This window comes from Trachurus japonicus, chromosome 1, assembly GCF_045865225.1.
Source record: "Trachurus japonicus isolate A0001 chromosome 1, Traja_1.0".
Lineage (NCBI taxonomy): Eukaryota > Metazoa > Chordata > Actinopteri > Carangiformes > Carangidae > Trachurus > Trachurus japonicus.
This window is the reverse complement of record NC_140907.1, coordinates 29,021,511-29,040,815: the sequence shown is the minus strand read 5'-3', so window position 1 is coordinate 29,040,815 and position 19,305 is coordinate 29,021,511. Positions and strand designations below refer to the sequence as shown.

General features: G+C 39.6%; 2 protein-coding genes across 2 annotated transcripts; both read left to right on the top strand.

Annotated features, from left to right (window-relative positions):
- The first annotated feature begins 7,752 nt into the window (after positions 1 to 7,752).
- Positions 7,753 to 10,922, top strand: LOC146992156 (microfibril-associated glycoprotein 4-like). The gene is made up of 5 exons (XM_085789549.1): positions 7,753 to 7,764; positions 8,524 to 8,739; positions 9,438 to 9,534; positions 10,218 to 10,385; positions 10,654 to 10,922. The coding sequence occupies exons 1-5, from the start codon at positions 7,753 to 7,755 to the stop codon at positions 10,920 to 10,922; spliced, it is 762 nt and encodes a 253-aa protein (XP_085645675.1).
- A 5,285-nt stretch (positions 10,923 to 16,207) lies between these two features.
- LOC146992155 (microfibril-associated glycoprotein 4-like) lies at positions 16,208 to 18,804 on the top strand. Its single transcript, XM_085789534.1, has 5 exons — positions 16,208 to 16,219; positions 16,988 to 17,203; positions 17,559 to 17,655; positions 17,989 to 18,156; positions 18,418 to 18,804. Exons 1-5 carry the CDS (start codon positions 16,208 to 16,210, stop codon positions 18,687 to 18,689), a joined length of 765 nt encoding a protein of 254 aa, XP_085645660.1. The 3' UTR covers positions 18,690 to 18,804.
- Positions 18,805 to 19,305: the final 501 nt, after the last annotated feature.

The window sequence follows — 19,305 nt, the reverse complement described above, 5'->3', positions numbered from 1 at the left end:
GGCCCAGGTCCATTTCGCAAGTTTGCTGGACAGCGCAGTCAGACTTAGACCAGCGCAGCCCCTCCCCTCGTCCCTCCTCCCGGCGCAAACGGCAAAGAGGGAGGAGACAGGGCGGGAGGGAGACAGGAGGAGGAGAAGTGGGATTAACACAGCCGATTCGGATCTTCACCAATCAAAGGAGCTCCTCTCCTCACCTTTAACTGCGCCGCGGGTGATGCGCACTGCAAGTTTGTCATTTTATACTTTGACATGGACGGAGGAGACAGCGACGGCAGAGGCCGAACCTCTCCCAGGAGGAAACAGCTGTTTTGGTCCGGAGGTCCGAGCTCAGAGTGACCAATAATGAGTTTACTAATATACTTAATCAGGTTTGATCTGATACACTGAGAACCGCTGCTCAGTGTAAGAAACAACAACTAATAAACTAATGAAGAAACTCACATTTATTCATTTCAATGTATTATTCCCTGTGTAAGACAGATGAGAGGTGTAGCCTACACTAATCACAACATAAACAAACACCATGCGGGATGAAATCAGCGTAAAGGACGCGCTCTCTCTCCCTCTCTCTCTCTCTGTCCTCCTCTCTTTTTTCTCTGTGATAGAGATTCTGAGTATAGGCTATACTGACTATCTGATACCGAGGCTGTTGTGGTGGACTAAGAGAGATAATGATTTGTGTTTTGTTTTTCAATACGGCTGCGTGGCGCGGTCGCTCGCGCTAATGAATTAATAAGTAAATAAATAAATAAAGCGATCATCACAAGGGCAGTGCGTATCTCAACACGGCAGCGACATGCAGTCATCCACCCTCAGTCCTGCTTGGGACATCCACAGCTGCTTTTCAGTGCCAGTTCGTCCCTGCTGTGTTAATTCAGGTGGAGTTTCCATTACGCTGCCGACAGCCTTTGATCTCTGCTTTGATCTGACGTCAGATGTGACGGGACAATCTATATAGATATAAATTCACTGTTGATTCCATTAGTTGCATTAAATAGTGGTTATTGTGGATATTTATTGCATTGAAATGTGCCTGGAACTGTGGAGATCTGCCTGTGAGGTCTTGGTGACGTGTGTGCACTGCAGGTCAGTCAGCCAAACTTCCACTGCACCTGCTGCGCTCCGCCCTGCGCTGAGAGTAGACCTGGTTGGAGGTGGCGAGCTTTCAGCGCAACCTCGGCGGGACATTTTCACACAAAACTTCCACTGCACCAAGCTGAATCTGTGACGCCTCCCCCTGCTGCGCGGCCACGCCTATCTCAGCGCAGCGCGATCTGCCAATCTTCCAATCTGATTTTGCGCTAGGCTGCGCTGGTCGAAACTTGCATTAGACCAGCTGCGTTACCTTGCGCCACCTGCGCTGCGCCAAGAAACTAGGGCCCTGAATGTTACACTGAGGACGAACAGGCTAATAAAAATACTACATGGTTTTTGTGAATTTTGTAAAAATAATTTTAGATTATAGAATATATAAATATATATAAATATATATATATAAAAGAGGGAATATCCGCAGACTGGATTAAAGATCCCATTGGATACTTGCTTGCAACATTTCGACCATATGTGGTCTTCCTCAGGCAACTAGAGAAATGGCATTGCCTGACCACATCTGGTCGAAACGTTGCAAGCAGGTATCCAATAAATGGGAGCTTTAATCCAGTCTGCGGATATTCCCTCTTTTTCTTTTCAATAATCCTGACTGTCCAGCACCTGGCCTAAAATAGACATTGGACGTGCGCACAAGCACCCTGAAATTCTGAGCAACAAACAGGAGAATAGGAAGACAAGGCAGTTGACCTTATAATGTTCATTTTGCACCAGTTGAGGCTTGAACCCACAATTTCTGGAACCAAAGACCATTGTCTAGCACACTAAGCTAATTGGCAAGTGGAAATTCAACAGTGGCTTCACAAATTGAGTAAGCCATTCACTGTCGTGCAGGCAGATTTGAAACCAGTATAAAAAATAAATCAGTTTTTGAGGTAAAATTGTGATATGTTTTTGTCAAACATCATCTACCATGACTCTAAAATTTTGTGCATTTGTTTCACATACGTAGACTATCTGGTATTTTGATGTATTTTCATTTTCACCCTTGCTGGGTGAATTGTCTTGAAGTGCAGTTAGATTTGTGTCTTCTCAAATAGACTCAGGAAGTCAGCGAGTAGGCAGCAGTTGTCAGTTGAGTAAACCTGGCATGGGGTCGGACATTTCTGTAAGGTTTGGTGAGTTTTCGCCCATGGGAAGTATGATTTCCTCTGAAGAAGAAAGAATACGATGAGACTGGACCTTTGTGCAAAATTTGGTGAGCTTTCGCCCATGGTCAGGTCCAAGCTATTTGTTTTTTAGTTTTTTTTTAGACTTGCTGTGATGCCACCATCAGGACTATAGTCTAGTGTTTCCAGTCGAGGACATCTGGCATTGTAATCTGTCTTCATCATCACCCTTGCTGGGTCTTGAACCTGAGCTAAGTGGCTGGTAGTGAGACCTGCTGTGTAGCTTCATTTATTGACTCAGGGAGCCACTGTCCAGGCAGCTGTTGTCAAGGCAGATTTAAAAATGGTCAAAATGTCAGAAATTCTGTTATCTAAATAAAAATCTGATAATACATAAATTGCAATGAAAATATCCCAATTATGTGTCATTAGCAATCCTTTGAAATAATCAATCATTATTTTAAATTTTTTTTATGGAAAAATAGTTGAAAAAGTGTTTTTTATAGTCGGCCACAATTGTGACCGGTGGGATAATATGTGTACTAATTTTACATATCCATCATTTTTTTTATATTCCAGCCCAATTTTAACTGGGCTATTATACAGAACTTTATTTTTTTACAGTTACCAGTGCCAGCATGCATAACAGATGCTTGTGTGCTCTATCACATGTTAGTGTGACTACTTGACATATCAAAAACATGTAGAACAACTGAAAGCAAAGACAAAAAGACGCCTATCAACATTTTCATTGTTACATTTCTGCAACATTTAAGACATGCATATTGTATCTTTGTTGTTGGATTTGCATTTTAGTGCAATATTGCTTTAGTGTACTTTTCATTTTACCATTATAAATGTAATTTATTGTAATATTGACTTAGTTCGCTAAACATGGGGTCACTCAGAATAGAGGTAACCTGCTGTCAAGGAGAGTTGAGGGTCCCGGGCTAGGCCTTTTGATGTATACTGTGGGTTTTGCTATTTTTAATGTTTTTACTATTTTATGATGTTTTTACTATTTTTTGATGTCTTTACTATTTTTAGAGGTGATTACTGTATGTGACTCAGGGAAAGTATTACATGACATGATGAATCCCGAGCTGATGGAATAGTTGCCGTAATCTATTGGAAAGGAGAAGTAGAATGGGGTGGGCAGGACAAAGGTCACCAAAATGAGGAACCTGTGGCCTGTCCCGGGACATGCCAGGACAGGTCGAGGTGAGATGGCCACAGGGTCAGGTAATTGGGGAAATTTAGAGAAATAGAGAAGTGCGCGTTGACCAAATATGGGCACGGACCGGTGCAGAGTGGTGGAGAAATTATTCCATGACACAAAGGAAGGGTGTCGGCGGTCCAAACATATAAAAAGGACATCGGGACGAAGTAAAGACGGTGTGCGTCGGGACTGGGTGCGAGAGCGAGCTCCTCAGACTCTACTCCTGCGAAGACTCCGAGGACTGGTGCGTCTACAGAAGATTGCCATCGAACAAGAAGACTGCGCACAGCAATTTGGACTCGGTTGATCTCCACACTCTCTGCTGGTCCGCTCCCAGGGGCTCAGGCCCCCGATCATCATCCCCAGCAGAAGGGGTTCAGGAAATTCGAAGCCGGCCGAAACCTGCGTCCTTATATTCTAGAAATTCGAATCAGGCAACTATCCATCAGAGGTAGGGTTGATTAATAGGGTGAGAATTTGATTTTAATTATTTTCTTTGATTTTTATCTGTATGCTCTGATGCTGCTTTGCCCCTGCTAAAAATCCTGCAAATAAATTTACAACCTAAAAGACAAGAGAACTGTTATCCTCATCTTTTGTGTCAGAGGTTTTTAATTCAATTATCACTATATTGCTGTTCATGATCATAAGAAGTTAAGCCATAGTGTGCACAACATCTTTAAGACTCTTAAAGGTTAATCTAGTTTTGTGTTCACTTTAAAAGTTAAACAGGTCCCTAGGGTTATTTTTCCAAACCATTAAATTAAACCTAGCCAATAACAAGTGCAAGGATCAAAGAGGGAAGCTGCCGTTAACAGGCGTGCTGGGTTACTACTTCTGGGTGGGGGGCTGCTCTATCAGAACTAGTAGCTTGGGGAAGCGGGGCAGACGTCAGGACGAAGGCAGTTAGAAGCTAGGCGAGTTCCCTCATCACCAGCTTAAACATTCTTTAGAAATTCTACTCTGGTCGATGACCATTAGAACTTGAGAAATTACCCTTTAAACGGAGAGCTGGTCTAGTATAGACTTTTCCTTACAGGAGTAATCTAACACTGCATAACCTCAGTCTTACTTTTGTTCAGGTTCAAATGTAATTTCAAAAGACATGAAACCAACATGACTACAATATGTACATTTTAACAAATTTGATGCAAGCTTTTAAAACTATTTCTCCGTAGAAGATGTGACTGCTCATGAGTGCGTTGTACAGGGGCCATGTAAATATGGGCCCCCACTACTTCTTGGACCTGATTGAGATATGGCACATTGAAACCTGTAGATTGTTTCAATGTTTAGATTTTACTTTTGACCACCTGCAACTTGTTCCTTGGCTTATCTGTCTGGACCCTCTGGTGGAGGCATGAGCAAACTCTTCCACAAACGGCTGTGTGACTGCAGGTTTTTGTTCCAACCAATGAAGAGACCACAGTTTGACCAATCAACTGTCTGAAGACTGAATTCAGCTGATGATATGAATCAAGTCTGGTGTGTTGCTGCTTGGTTGGAACAGAAACCTGCAGCCACACGGCCCTTTGTGGAAGAGTTTGCCCATGGCTGCTCTGGTGGGTAGAGGGATTTGCCTCTTCACCAACAGTGGGTGGAAGCGGGGTAGTGGTGAGAGGGAAGTTATCATCCCTTATAACATTGTTTCTTTCATAATCTTTTTGCTTAACTTTCATTCAACAGCCTGGCTGGCAATTGGCCTGTCTCACCCTTATTGTCCATATCACAGTCAATGGGGACAGTGTCAATTTTACCTTGAGATATGGGTTAACTAAAATGCTTTAGGGTCTGTAAGGTCCAACAAATACTGTATTTGATTCAAATTAAATATAAATTAAAAAAAGAACACATTAGAAAGTTAGCTACTTCCACTGTGTTATCCTACCGGTCAATATTGTTGCCTTCGACAATTTTACTCATTCTGTGACCACACGAAACACAGTTGAGTGATTGTAGATGCATATATCAATACTAGACACCTTAAAGATGATGTGTGCCAAAAAACTTTCTCTTATCTTTATGTCAACCTTCTTTACTGACCTTCTTTGTCAGGGCTTTGATGCAGCCATCTTCCTCGGATGGTGCAACCAGGAAGTAATCAGCTCTGATCATGTGACCCTTTACACTAGACATGTGAAACTGCACACATGTGATCAGGAGGGTTTCTTGCTTCAGTATGTTTTGGAAATATGTTGATACTCCATTTACTGACATTTTTAGGGACTCTCAACTAGAAATATTTTTTACGGTCAGAATCAAAATGATCATGAAATGTGTTTTTCTTTTTTTCTTTCCTGCTCATTTAGTTTCAAAATCACTGTCAGACATGATAACTCTGTTGAACAGGTGCATGCACTTGCTTCCTATGTTTTTTTTTATACCAGATGCATTTAAATTCAATTTCCTGATTTTTTTTTTCAAATCAAAAATTGCATTGATTATTGTTTGTGATTGATGCTCATCTGAGTGATTATCATATAAATACACATATTTGTTTTAACTTCAATGCTGTCATTTTTTAGTATCAGTTTATCCTCAGTGTAGAAAATTATCTCACTGATATTTATAAGGAGTTCCTTTTTTTTCCTGTTTTTCTCAACTGGCAGTAGCCTACATGCTAATTAGCATTAAATACAAATAAAGATGAGACTGATGGGAACATCCTTAGTTTCTCAAGTCATGAACTGGAGTGTTGGATAAATACAAAATTTGAGCAGATGATAATGCTGGAGGAGAAGTCATGTGATCATCAGAGTCATCACAGTTCATCCTGTTTGGATCATGTGTCTAAAGTTCACAACACTAACTTCATAGTGGCACTAAAGGATTAAAATTAATATGAGTTGACATCTGGGAACCATGAATATCTGTCCAAAGTTTGGTATCAGAAATATACTTCTAAACTTTAGGCTACAATGTCTCTTTTTAGTATTTCATTCTTTACCTTTGTTGAATTTCATCTGCTGCTGTAACAAGTCAATTTTCCACCTCAAGCTGTAAAGTTCAAAATAAAGCCAATAATAATTTCCCGACCCTGCTCCTCCTCAACCTTCTCCTCTTCCTCCTCCTCATTCACTGTTGGAGAAAAAATTAGGATCCAAAACAGGGCCAGTTGTGATCGAGGATCTTTATTTCCCGCATTCAATGATACAAATGAAAGTATCCAAAAGTGTTCAAAATCAGAAAAATACTCATTAAAGCATCAATATAACTTCACAAAAATGATTAGAAAAGACGGAGACGAAGTTCAGTGCATTAGAGTTTACACCCCAAAAAAAGGACATAAAGCCGAGCCTGTCCCGGACCAGACTAAACTTCTTATCTCTGTGACTTTGTTTTTATACTGTACTGTAAAAGCCCTGCCTTCTTATTAAAATGAGAGGTGAACATGACACTTCTTCCCCAGTGTACGCCCTGTGATTTGTCCAGATGTCATGTTGCGATCTTTCATCAACATAGTCTCCACCCTACACGACGACTGTATCACATTTTGCCACGTAGCGAGTTCACCCAAGTTCAGCGTCTTTGGCACCACTCTATCTTGCCGGTGGCCGTTATCTACATTGCCCGACCTTGACTCCCCCTGCAGGTGGCTGCACACGCGAACTTAACGGTGCTTTCCCACGCTTTGCACTCATCTCACCTCTACCTTCTCAGAACTTTTCCATTTGTTACGCAACATTCCCCCTGTGAGACTTGGAAGTCTCATTAAAGTAAAAACTTACATATAATGCATGATTACAGCAGATGGTAATGACAAGATAATCAGTAGGTAAAAAGTTTCAGAAGGTCAGAACAAGTAGGATTTTTTTTTTAGCAATTTATCGTTGTGTGTTTAACAGAATCAGTTGTATACTTAAGATCAGAAACCAAAAAATACTAAAAACTAAAAGTATGTATTATATGAGTCAGGCCGCTTTAGTTGCAACTCATAATAGTGGTAGCATTAAAAATACTAAAAATAATCAATAGTGCTCAACTTTAATTGTCAATGTATTGAACCACAAAAATGAATACTATAAGTTTTTACAATTAACACATCTGTCTCCAAATTGTTTATATGTTATTGCTACACTTTATTTTGCAGGTTGCCGTTATCTACGTTGCCCGACCTTCACTCCCCCTGCAGGTGGCTGCACACGCGAACTTAACAGTTCTTTCCCACGCTTCACACTCACCTCTTCCTTCTCTATCATGCTTTTCCTTTTTTTAACCCAACATAACCTGTATAAAAACAGGACCACGGCAGACATCTCCACTTTAGAGTCTCCAACCTTTCAGAGTTTTTCCCTTCACCTCTGCGACAGCGACATGGGTCTTTGGGTAAGTTGAGCAGCCGACTCTCTCACATTTAATTTACACTAAATATTGTGTGTATCTGTTTTTGTGTAGGTAGTTTCTGTTTCATCCTGATGCAAATGCAAATCATTGAATCAGTAGAAAGTTTGTCTAAAATATCAACCATTGGATTAATGCTTATTTTGTAAATATTTTTTCCACAGTGATCAACTGTGCCATAGTTAACTGAGTATTTTGGGGTTTGGACCCAGTGGTCACACAAAGCAACACAAGGTCACCATGGAAACTATCAACTTTTGTTTAGTTTTCCCTATGGTTAACTTGTTTGTTACGAAGGAGTATTAGGGCCACGTTGAGGGGGAAAAAATCACAGACTTTGAGAACAAAGTCATAATTTTACGAGAAAAAAGTCATTATGTAATGACGCCGCATTTTGTAATAAAATTCTTAAACACAATATGTAATAACCATTGTTGGTACATAATGCATAAAATTATTACATTTTCTTAATGCAACACCCGCATTTTGTAATAATTTGATGCATTATGTAACAACTAATTACAAAATGTGGCAAAGTTTATATTGCCTTCAAGAATTTTATGACAAAATATTTCAGATTATTACAAAATGTGGCGTTATTACATCATGAGGTGAACATTTTATACATTATACAAAGTACAACAATGGTGACTCCTCAATCCTGATCCTTCTCGACTTGAGCGCTGCTTTTGACATGTTGGATCACACATGATGTTGAACCCCTAAATTAATATATAAATAAAGTTCATTACCATATTATTATTGTCTACCCAGGTAACACTGTTAGTGGGGCTGCTGGTTTCGGTGGCAGCGGACCAGAGCTACCTGCCCATTGACTGTGATGACGTGTATCGCCATGACAACACCAGCTCCAGTGGGGTGTACACCATCTACCCAGGAGGCCCCACCTCACCCCTGCACGTCCTCTGTGACATGGACACTGACGGGGGCAGATGGACCGTCAGTACACTACACCTCATATCTGATTAGATTTCAGATTTGACGATGAGACTTAAAAAGCCAAAACAAAAGTGGAGCCATTGTTAAAAAAAAGTATTGTTTCAGTTTTCAACAAGTGTTGTGACTTCTCTCCTTTGAGACTTGTCACTTAAATGATCATCATCTGATTCATCAGCTGTCAGAGTTCACATCCTGTGGCAGCTTGCACAGTTTTCTTTATAGAAAAATATATTTTAAAAAAACATTAGTGTATTTAAATAAATGAAAATGCCTGATTTTGTTGACCTGAAATTATATTTGTTGTAATTAAATATAGCCTAATAATAACAAAACATTTTAAAATGTATTTTCTCATGAAGTAGCCCAAGTAAACAATATTTACAGCAGCAAACACTTGTTTTTACAGAGTCTGAGAAAGTTACCAGTGTCCATGTTGTATAATTTAGTTAGTCCATCACCACAGCAGTTTGTTGTGATGATGTTCATATCAGGAATCTCTGTCACTTAAACATGTGACAGAGCACAGTGTGACAGAAAAATAAAAGACACTACAGCAACTGTGATTGTTGTTTACAGACCAGATAGTCATCAAACTCACCTGGTTCAGTCGAAAATATTTTTCTTCAGTGATCTCAAGTCCTGCTAATTGAATACAGTTTTATTTTGGTTGACTGAATTGTTGTGATTCTCCCTCTCAGGTCTTTCAGAGGAGGTTGGATGGGAGTGAAAACTTCTACAGGCCATGGGAACAATACAAGAACGGATTTGGGAATGTAGCAGGGGAGCACTGGCTGGGTGAGTCCTAGAGGGAGAATTACAGGTATATTAAAGTATCTGTCGATTAAATATGCTCTTGTTACGCTGTTTTCAGTCACAACAGGCAGCAGATTTTACTTTAAAAAAAAAAATGAAAAGAAACTCTGCACAACCTGCAGCAGCAGCACATGTCAGTCAGACAGTCAGTGAGTGGCTGGTGAACACAGCGGAGCATTTAGCAGTGAAACTGAAAATATAGAAATATTATTGTTTTGTTTTATTTATAAATACCCCAAACCGCTAGGGGGAAGTATTTCCTTTTGAGTTACTGACCTGAACCGGATGTTTGTGGGGGTCAGGCAGGTTACTAGTGGTTACTCAGTGGTGTTGCTGATGAATGCAAACAGTTTTTTTTTTGTTTTTTGTTTTTTAATATTTTATTTTCATTTTAGGAGAAAACAGTTTTTAACTGGGTTTGAGCATTTTGTCAGTTTATTTTTTATGTGAACAAGTGAATTAAATGACGTTTATTATTTCAAACGCAAAGGAAGTTTTCATTGGTTTATTGCTTGAGTACACGTCAAAACAAAGCAATCAGCATCCAGTAGTGAACAAAAGTAAAGGACTAGTCACTAAAATTATAGGATCCTTGGTGCAAGAGGTGAAGTGTAATCGGAGCTGTGTGTGTGTGTGTGTGTGTGTGTGTGTGTGTGTGTCCTCAGGTCTGGACAACATCTTCCTGCTGACGATGAGGAAGAAGAACGAGCTGCGGGTGGACATGGAGGACTTTGAGGGAGGGGAGGCCTTTGCTCAGTATTCGTCTTTCTTCGTGGACTCTGAGAGGGAAGGATATCAGCTGGATCTGGGCGGCTTCACAGGAGGAACGGCAGGTGAGGGTCACTTCAGTGGAAATGTTTCCTTTTCTTACTTTTAGGTATTCAACAATGAGCCAGGTGAAGACTGAATGTTTCACTGTGGACAAACAGGCTCAAAAAATACTACATGATTTTTGTGAATTCTGTAAAAATAATTTTAGAAAATAGAAAAAATTGGCAGTTTCACAGATTTCACTGTATAAACAAAAACATATATTTTTTAGCTAATGCAATTTTTTCCCCGTTCCAAACTGAAATTACATTTTGACTCTGTTGTTTCTAGGGGACAGTTTAACAGCCCACAACTCCATGAAGTTCACCACCTATGACAAAGACCAGGATGTGTGGGATAAAAACTGTGCTCACGACAGACTTGGTGGATTCTGGTACTACGCCTGCCACGACGCAAACCCCAACGGCCTGTACGCACCTGATAATGTCAACTATCAAAGTGTCCAAATTGAATGGCAAACATGGAAAGGCTATAACTACTCCCTTAAGACCATCACCATGAAAATCAGATCAGTCGCTAAGTATCCATGCACTTATTGATCTGATCAGCTGTAGATCAATGAGATAATCACGCCCTCCATCAGGGTTGGAGAGCTGGGATGTTCGGGCATATAATCACTAGTCCGACTGGACTTAATGCCAACAATAACCTCTGAATCAAAATGATCATAAAATGTGTTTTTTTTTTTTCTTTTACACTCATCTTGTTTCAAAATCACTGTCAGACATGATAACTCTGTTGAACAGGTTCATGCACTGATGTATTGAAATTCAGTTTCTTTGTTTTTTTCTGATAAAAAATGTATTTAGTGATTATTGTTTGTGATTGATGCTGTTCTGAGTGATTATTAAATAAATAAACTTGATTGTTTTAACTCTGCTTTTATTTTTGAAGTTGTCATTTTTAGTGTCAGTTTCATTCCTCGTAGTAAATGATCTCATAATTATTTAGTTTTTTCTTGTATTATTTTCAACTGGTTGTACATGCTAATTAGCATTAAATACAAATTAAAGATGAGGCTGATGGCTGAACATCTTAGTTTCACAAGTCATTAACTGGAGTGTTGGATCAGTTTTATTCCGAGTTTAATTCTTCAGCCAGCAGTACAGTACATGCTAATTCGAACGAAATGAACTTAAGTGTTTGATAAATGAAAAATTTGAGCAGATGATGGTGCTGGAGGAGAAGTCATGTGATCATCAGAGTCATCACAGTTCATCCTGTTTGGATCATGTGTCTAAAGTTCACAACACTACTGTCAACCTCATGGTGGCACTCGAGGAAAAGTTAATATGATTGGACATCTGGGAACAATGAATATCTGTACAAAGTTTGGTATCAGTAATATAAGTCTAAACTTTAGGCTAAAAAGTCCCTTTTAGTTTTTTCTTTTTCATTTGCTGCTGTAACAAGTACATTTCATCAGTGGGGTCAATAAAAAGTCTTGTCTTTTCCTTTATTATGTGCATTTCAGTCAGACAACTCACGATTAAAAATGTTTATTGCAGCCTCATTACATATTTCAATTTGGTGTCAAGGCTCAGACTTCGTCACTCCCTGAGAAAAGGATTTCATTAAAGAATATGGGAGTGATGAGCGACTATCTTAACCCGGAGCCTACAGGTGGATGCTGGGGTGGTGGTGCGTCAGAAAATAGGGTACCGCTGAGAGATGCTGCTGTGTCATAGACGAGCAAAGAGGACAATGGGTAAATCACCCATTTTAAATAGACCGCCAGATTGAGAGGGTGTGTGTATGATGTCATGAGAGTGACGCAGCGCAGCTCGAGTTGGCTGCCTGAACTAGCTCGCAGGCTTCGCTCCATTTATGACAGAAACAACCTCAAGCTTTACAGTGACTTCAAAACAAAGCTAATAATAATTTTCTAACCCTGCTCCTCCCCATCCTTCTCTTTTTCCTCCTCCTCCTCCTCCTCATATACATATAGCCTGTATAAAACATGTTTTTAATGGCTGACCGGCAAAAAAACAGGACCACAGACATCTCCACTCTCGAAACTGCGAGTTTTTCCCTTCACCTCCTCTTCTTTTTTGCTCTGAAACAACAACACGTATTTTTCCTCACACAGAGCTTAGCTCCTACAGACATGGGTCTTTGGGTAAGTTGAGCCGCTGACTCTCTCCCATTTAATTTACACTAAACATTGTGTGTGTCTGTGTTTGTGTGTAAGTAGTTTCTGTTTCATCCTGATGCAAATGCAAATTACCGAATCAGTAGAAAGTTTATCTGAAATATCAACCATTTTAATAAAGGATTAATGCTTATTATGTGAATATTTTCAGCCACACTGATCTACCACAGTTAACTGAGTATTTTGGGGTTTGGACCCAGTGGTCACACAAAGCAACACATTTTAAGTGACATGGGAACAATCAACTTTTGTTCAGATAGCTAGTTTTTCACTGTGTTAAACAGTTTTAGTTTGTTACCATGGAGTATTAGGGCCACATTGACAGTGATTTTAAATTGGATCTGCAAATTAGTGCTGTAGTGAAGTCCAGCTTCTTTCAGATTAGGCAGCTGGCAAAGGTGAAGCCTTTCCTCACACAAAAGCACTTTGAGACAGTGATCCAGGCCTTTATAACATCTCAGCTGGATTACTGCAATGCACTTTGTTTTGGAGTCAGTCAGTCCTCCCTCGCACGTCTCCAGCTGGTGCAAAATGCAGCCGCTCGCCTCCTAACTGGAGCACGTAAGAGGGAGCATATAACTCCCACCCTGGCCTCCCTCCACTGGCTGCCTGTGCACTTTACAGTCCATTTTAAGATTATTTTATTTGTTTTTAAGTCTTTAAATGGTCTGGCCCCCCCTTCCCTCTCTGAGCTCCTTCAACCCTACGCTCCTGCTCGGTGCCTCAGGTCAGCTGACCTGCTGCTCCTGGAGGTACCGAGGTCCAGACGGAAGCTCAGAGGGGACAGAGCTTTCTCCACTGCTGCTCCAAGATTATGGAACGAGCTACCGTTGCACATCAGACAAGTCTCCTCTCTGTCCATTTTTAAAACTAGTCTTAAAACCCATTTTTACTCCCTGGCTTTCAACTCTGTATGAGACTCTGTTCTTGTTTTAGTGTTTTATGGTTTGCTTTTATTTATTGTTTTATTGTTTTTAATTGCTTTTAAAAATAATGAAACAACTATTCTACTGTCTGTTTTATTTATTTTATTGCCTTTAATTGTTTTATGTCTCTATGTACAGCACTTTGTTTTCAACTATGGTTGTTTTAAAATGCTATATGAACAAAGTTGAGTTGAAAGTTGAGAGATGAGTAGGCACCTGATGGTGTCGTATATGAAAGTATACAAATCCTATGGTCCACATGGAAAGGCTATAACTCCCATAAGACCATCACCATGAAAATCAGATCAGTCGCTAAGTATCCATGCACTTATTGATCTGATCAGCTGTAGATCAATGAGATAATCACGCCCTCCATCAGGGTTGGAGAGCTGGGATGTTCGGGCATATAATCACTAGTCCGACTGGACTTAATGCCAACAATAACCTCTGAATCAAAATCATCATAAAATGTGTTTTATTTTTTTCTTTCTCACTCATCTTGTTTCAAAATCACTGTCAGACATGATAACTCTGTTGAACAGGTGCATGCACTGATGTATTGAAATTCAGTTTCTTTGTTTTTCTTTGGTTCGATTCCAGGCTCCTCCTGGCAACATGTCGAAGTGTCCTTGGGCAAGACACTGAACCCACACTTGCCCCCCTGTCCATTGGGTGTACGAATGTGTGTGAATGGTTAGATTTCTGTGCTGCCAAGCGCTGTGTGAATGTGTGTGAAAGGGTGAATGTGACCAACAGTGTAAAGCGCTTTGAGTGGTCCAAGAGACTAGAAAAGCGCTATATAAGTGCAAGTCCATTTACCATTTACCATAACTCTGTTGAACAGGTGCATGCATTTCCTATGTTTTTATACCAGATGCATTTAAATTCAGTTTCCTGATTTTTTTTTTCATATCAAAAATTGTATTTAGTGATTATTGTTTGTGATTGATGCTGATCTGAGTGATTATCAAATAAATACACTTGATTGTTTTAACTTAAATGTTGTCATTTTTTAATATCAGTTTTATTCCTCAGTGTAGAAAATGATCTCACTGTTATTTATAAGGAATTCATTTCTTCCTCTATTTTTCTCAACTGGCAGTAGCCTACATGCTAATAATTAGCATTAAATACAAATAAAGATGAGGCTGATTGGAACATCTTTAGTTTCACAAGTCATGAACTGGAGTGTTGGTCATGTGATCATCAGAGTCATCACAGTTCATCCTGTTTGGATCATGTGTCTAAAGTTCACAACACTAACTTCATAGTGGCACTAAAGGATTAAAATTATAATGATTTGACATCTAGGAACCATGAATATCTGTCCAAAGATTTATATCAGTAATATCAGTCTAAACTTTAGGCTACAATGTCTCTTTTAAATATTTTATTTTTTACCTTTGTTGTTTTTCATCTGCTGCTGTAACAAGTAAATTTTCCACCTCAAGCTGTATCTTCAAAATAAAGCTAATAATAATTTCCCGACCCTGCTCCTCCTCAACCTTCTCCTCTTCCTCCTCCTCATTCACTGTTGGAGAAAAAATTAGGATCCAAAACAAAGGGTCAGTTGTGATCGAGGATCTTTATTTCCCGCATTCGATGGTACAAATGAAAGTATCCAAAAGTGTTAAAAAGGTCAGAAAAATACTCATCAAACCGTCAATATAACTTCACAAAAATGATTAGAAAAGACGGAGACGAAGTTCAGTGCATTAGAGTTTACACCCAAAAAAATGGACATAAAGCCGAGCCTGTCCCGGACCAGACTAAACTTCTTCTCTCTGTGACTTTGTTTTTATACTGTACTGTAAAAGCCCTGCCTTCTTATTAAAATGAAAGGTGAACATGACACTTCTTCCCCAGTGTACGCCCTGTGATTTGTCCAGATGTCATGTTGCGATCTTTCATCAACATAATCTCCACCCTCTACGGCGACTGTATCACATTTTGCCACGTAGCGAGTTCACCCAAGTTCAGCGTCTTTGGCACCACTCTATCTTGCCGGTGGCCGTTATCTACATTGCCCGACCTTGACTCCCCCTGCAGGTGGCTGCACACGCGAACTTAACGCTGCTTTCCCACGCTTTGCACTCATCTCACCTCTCTACGTTCTCAGAACTCTGTGCCTTTCCTTTTTTAACGCAACATTTCCCCCTGTGAGACTTGAAAGTCTCATTAAAGTAAAAATTACATATAAAGCATGATTACAGCAGAAGGTAATGACAAGTAGTAGTAGGTAAAGAGTTTCAGAAGGTCAGAACAAGTAGGAATTTTTAGTAATTTATCGGTTTGAGTTTAACAGAATCAGTTTTATACCTAAAATCAGGAACTGAAAAATACTAAAAACTAAAATTATGAGTCAGACCGCATTTAGTTGCAACTCACAAGTGGTAGCAGTAAAAATATTTAACCACAAAAATGAATACTATAAGTTTTACAGTTAACAGATAGGCTAAACATCTGTCTCCTTGGTTGTTGGTAAATTGTTTATATGTTATTGCTACACTTTATTTTGCAGGTTGCCGTTATCTACGTTGCCCGACCTTCACTCCCCCTGCAGGTGGCTGCACACGCGAACTTAACAGTGCTTTCCCACGCTTCACACTCACCTCTTCCTTCTCTATCATGCTTTTCCTTTTTTTTTACCCAACATAACCTGTATAAAAACAGGACCACGGCAGACATCTCCACTTTCGAGTCTCCAACCTTTCAGAGTTTTTCCCTTCACCTCTGTGACAGCGACATGGGTCTTTGGGTAAGTTGAGCAGCTGACTCTCTGACATTTAATTAAACTAAATATTGTGTGTATCTGTTTTTGTGTAGGTAGTTTCTGTTTCATCCTGATGCAAATGCAAATTACTGAATCAGTAGAAAGTTTGTCTAAAATATCAACCATTGGATTAATGCTTATTTTGTAAATATTTTTTCCACAGTGATCAACTGTGCCATAGTTAACTGAGTATTTTGGGGTTTGGACCCAGTGGTCACACAAAGCAACACAAGGTCACCATGGAAACTATCAACTTTTGTTTAGCTAGCTAGTTTTTTCCTATGGTTAACTTGTTTGTTACGAAGGAGTATTAGGGCCACGTTGAGGGGGAAAAAATCACAGACTTTGAGAACAAAGTCATAATTTTACGAGAAAAAAGTCATTATGTAATGACGCCGCATTTTGTAATAAAATTCTTAAACACAATATGTAATAACCATTGTTGGTACATAATGCATAAAATTATTACATTTTCTTAATGCAACACCCGCATTTTGTAATAATTTGGTGCATTATGTAACAACTAATTACAAAATGTGGCAAAGTTTATATTGCCTTCAAGAATTTTATGACAAAATATTTCAGATTATTACAAAATGTGGCGTTATTACATCATGAGGTGAACATTTTATACATTATTACAAAGTGCAGCGATGGTGACTCCTCAATCCTGATCCTTCTCGACTTGAGCGCTGCTTTTGACATGTTGGATCACACATGATGCTGAACCCCTAAATTAATATATAAATAAAGTTCATTATCATATTATTATTGTCTACCCAGGTAACACTGTTAGTGGGGCTGCTGGTTTCGGTGGCAGCGGACCAGAGCTACCTGCCCATTGACTGTGATGACGTGTATCGCCATGACAACACCAGCTCCAGTGGGGTGTACACCATCTACCCAGGAGGCCCCACCTCACCCCTGCACGTCCTCTGTGACATGGACACTGACGGGGGCAGATGGACCGTCAGTACACTACACCTCATATCTGATTAGAGTTCAGATTTGACGATGAGCCCTAAAAAGCCAAAGTCTGAGAAAGTTACCAGTGTCCATGTTGTATAATTTAGTTAGTCCATCACTGCAGCAGTTTGTTGTGATGATGTTCATATCAGGAATCTCTGTCACTTAAACATGTGACAGAGCACAGTGTGACAGAAAAATAAAAGACACTACAGCAACTGTGATGGCTGTTTACAGACCAGATAGTCATCAAACTCACCTGGTTCAATTGAAGATTTTTTTTTAAATGATCTCAAGTCCTGCTAATTGAATACAGTTTTACTTTGGTTGACTGAATTGTTGTGATTCTCCCTTTCAGGTCTTTCAGAGGAGGTTGGATGGGAGTGAAAACTTCTACAGGCCATGGGAACATTACAAGAACGGATTTGGGAATGTAGCAGGGGAGCACTGGCTGGGTGAGTCCTAGAGGGAGAATTACAGGTATATTAAAGTATCTATGGATTAAATATGCTCTCGTTACACAACAGGCAGCGGCTTTAACCAAAAAAAACTAAAACAAAAAACAAAAAGAAGCTGCACAACCTGCAGCAGCAGCACATGTCAGTCAGACAGTCAGTGAGTGGCTGGTGAACACAGCGGAGCATTTAGCAATGAACCTGAAAATATAGAAATATTATAGAGCCTTGGTGCAAGAGGTGAAGTGTAATCAGAGCTGCGTGTGTGTGTGTGTGTGTGTGTGTGTGTGTGTGTGTGTGTGTGTGTGTGTGTGTGTGTGTGTGTCTCCTCAGGTCTGGACAACATCTTCCTGCTGACGATGAGGAAGAAGAACGAGCTGCGGGTGGACATGGAGGACTTTGAGGGAGGGGAGGCCTTTGCTCAGTATTCGTCTTTCTTCGTCGACTCTGAGAGGGAAGGATATCAGCTGGATCTGGGCGGCTTCACAGGAGGAACGGCAGGTGAGGGTCACTTCAGTGGAAATGTTTCCTTTTCTTACTTTTAGGTATTCAACAATGAGCCAGGTGAAGACTGAATGTTTCACTGTGGACAAACAGGCTAAAAAAATACTACAGGATTTTTGTGAATTCTGTAAAAATAATTTTAGGAAATAGAGCAATTTGGCAGTTTCACTGATTTCACTGTATAAACAAACACATTTTTATGCAATTTTTCCCCCCCCATTCCAAATTGAAATTACATTTTGACTCTGTTGTTTCTAGGGGACAGTTTAACAAACCACAACTCCATGAAGTTCACCACCTATGACAAAGACCAGGATCTGTGGGAGAAAAACTGTGCTCAGTATTATCTTGGTGGATTCTGGTACCACAGTGGCTGCCACAACACAAACCCCAACGGCCTGTACGCACCTGATGGTGTCGCATATGGAAGTGTCCAAATTGAATGGTTCTCATGGAAAGGCAGGAACTACTCCCTTAAGACCATCACCATGAAAATCAGATCAGTCGCTAAGTATCCATGCACTTATTGATCTGATCAGCTGTAGATCAATGAGATAATCACGCCCTCCATCAGGGTTGGAGAGCTGGGATGTTTGGGCATATAATCACTAGTCCGACTGGACTTAATGCCAACAATAACCTCTGAATCAAAATTATCATAAAATTTCAGTTTTTTTCTTTCCTACTGATCTTGTTTCAAAATCACTGTCAGACATGATAACTCTGTTGAACAGGTTCATGCACTGATGTATTGAAATTTAGTTTCTTTGTTTTTTTATGATAAAAAAAATGTATTCAGTGATTATTGTTTGTGATTGATGCTGTTCTGAGTGATTATTAAATAAATAAACTTGATTGTTTCAACTCTGCTTTTATTTTTGAAGTTGTCATTTTTTTGTGTCAGTTTAATTCCTCGTAGAAAATGATCTCATAATGATTTAGGTTTTTTCCTGTATTATTTTTCAACTAGTAGTATATGCTAATTAGCATTAAATACAAAATAAAGATGGCAGTTCCACTGATTTCACTACAAACAAATTTATTTTAGCTGGATTAACTTAACTGCAATTTTTTTCCCCCCGTTCCAAATTAAAATTACATTTTGATTCTGTTGTTTCTAGGGGACAGTTTATAATTCACTGATGA

Excerpts from the sequence above, each read along its gene's own strand:
- LOC146992155 (XM_085789534.1), top strand. Across the intron at positions 17,204-17,558 it reads CTGACGGGGGCAGATGGACC|GTCTTTCAGAGGAGGTTGGA; the intron begins GTCAGTACACTA and ends TCTCCCTTTCAG. Across the intron at positions 18,157-18,417 it reads CTTCACAGGAGGAACGGCAG|GGGACAGTTTAACAAACCAC; the intron begins GTGAGGGTCACT and ends TGTTGTTTCTAG.
- LOC146992156 (XM_085789549.1), top strand. Across the intron at positions 8,740-9,437 it reads CTGACGGGGGCAGATGGACC|GTCTTTCAGAGGAGGTTGGA; the intron begins GTCAGTACACTA and ends TCTCCCTCTCAG. Across the intron at positions 9,535-10,217 it reads AGCAGGGGAGCACTGGCTGG|GTCTGGACAACATCTTCCTG; the intron begins GTGAGTCCTAGA and ends GTGTGTCCTCAG.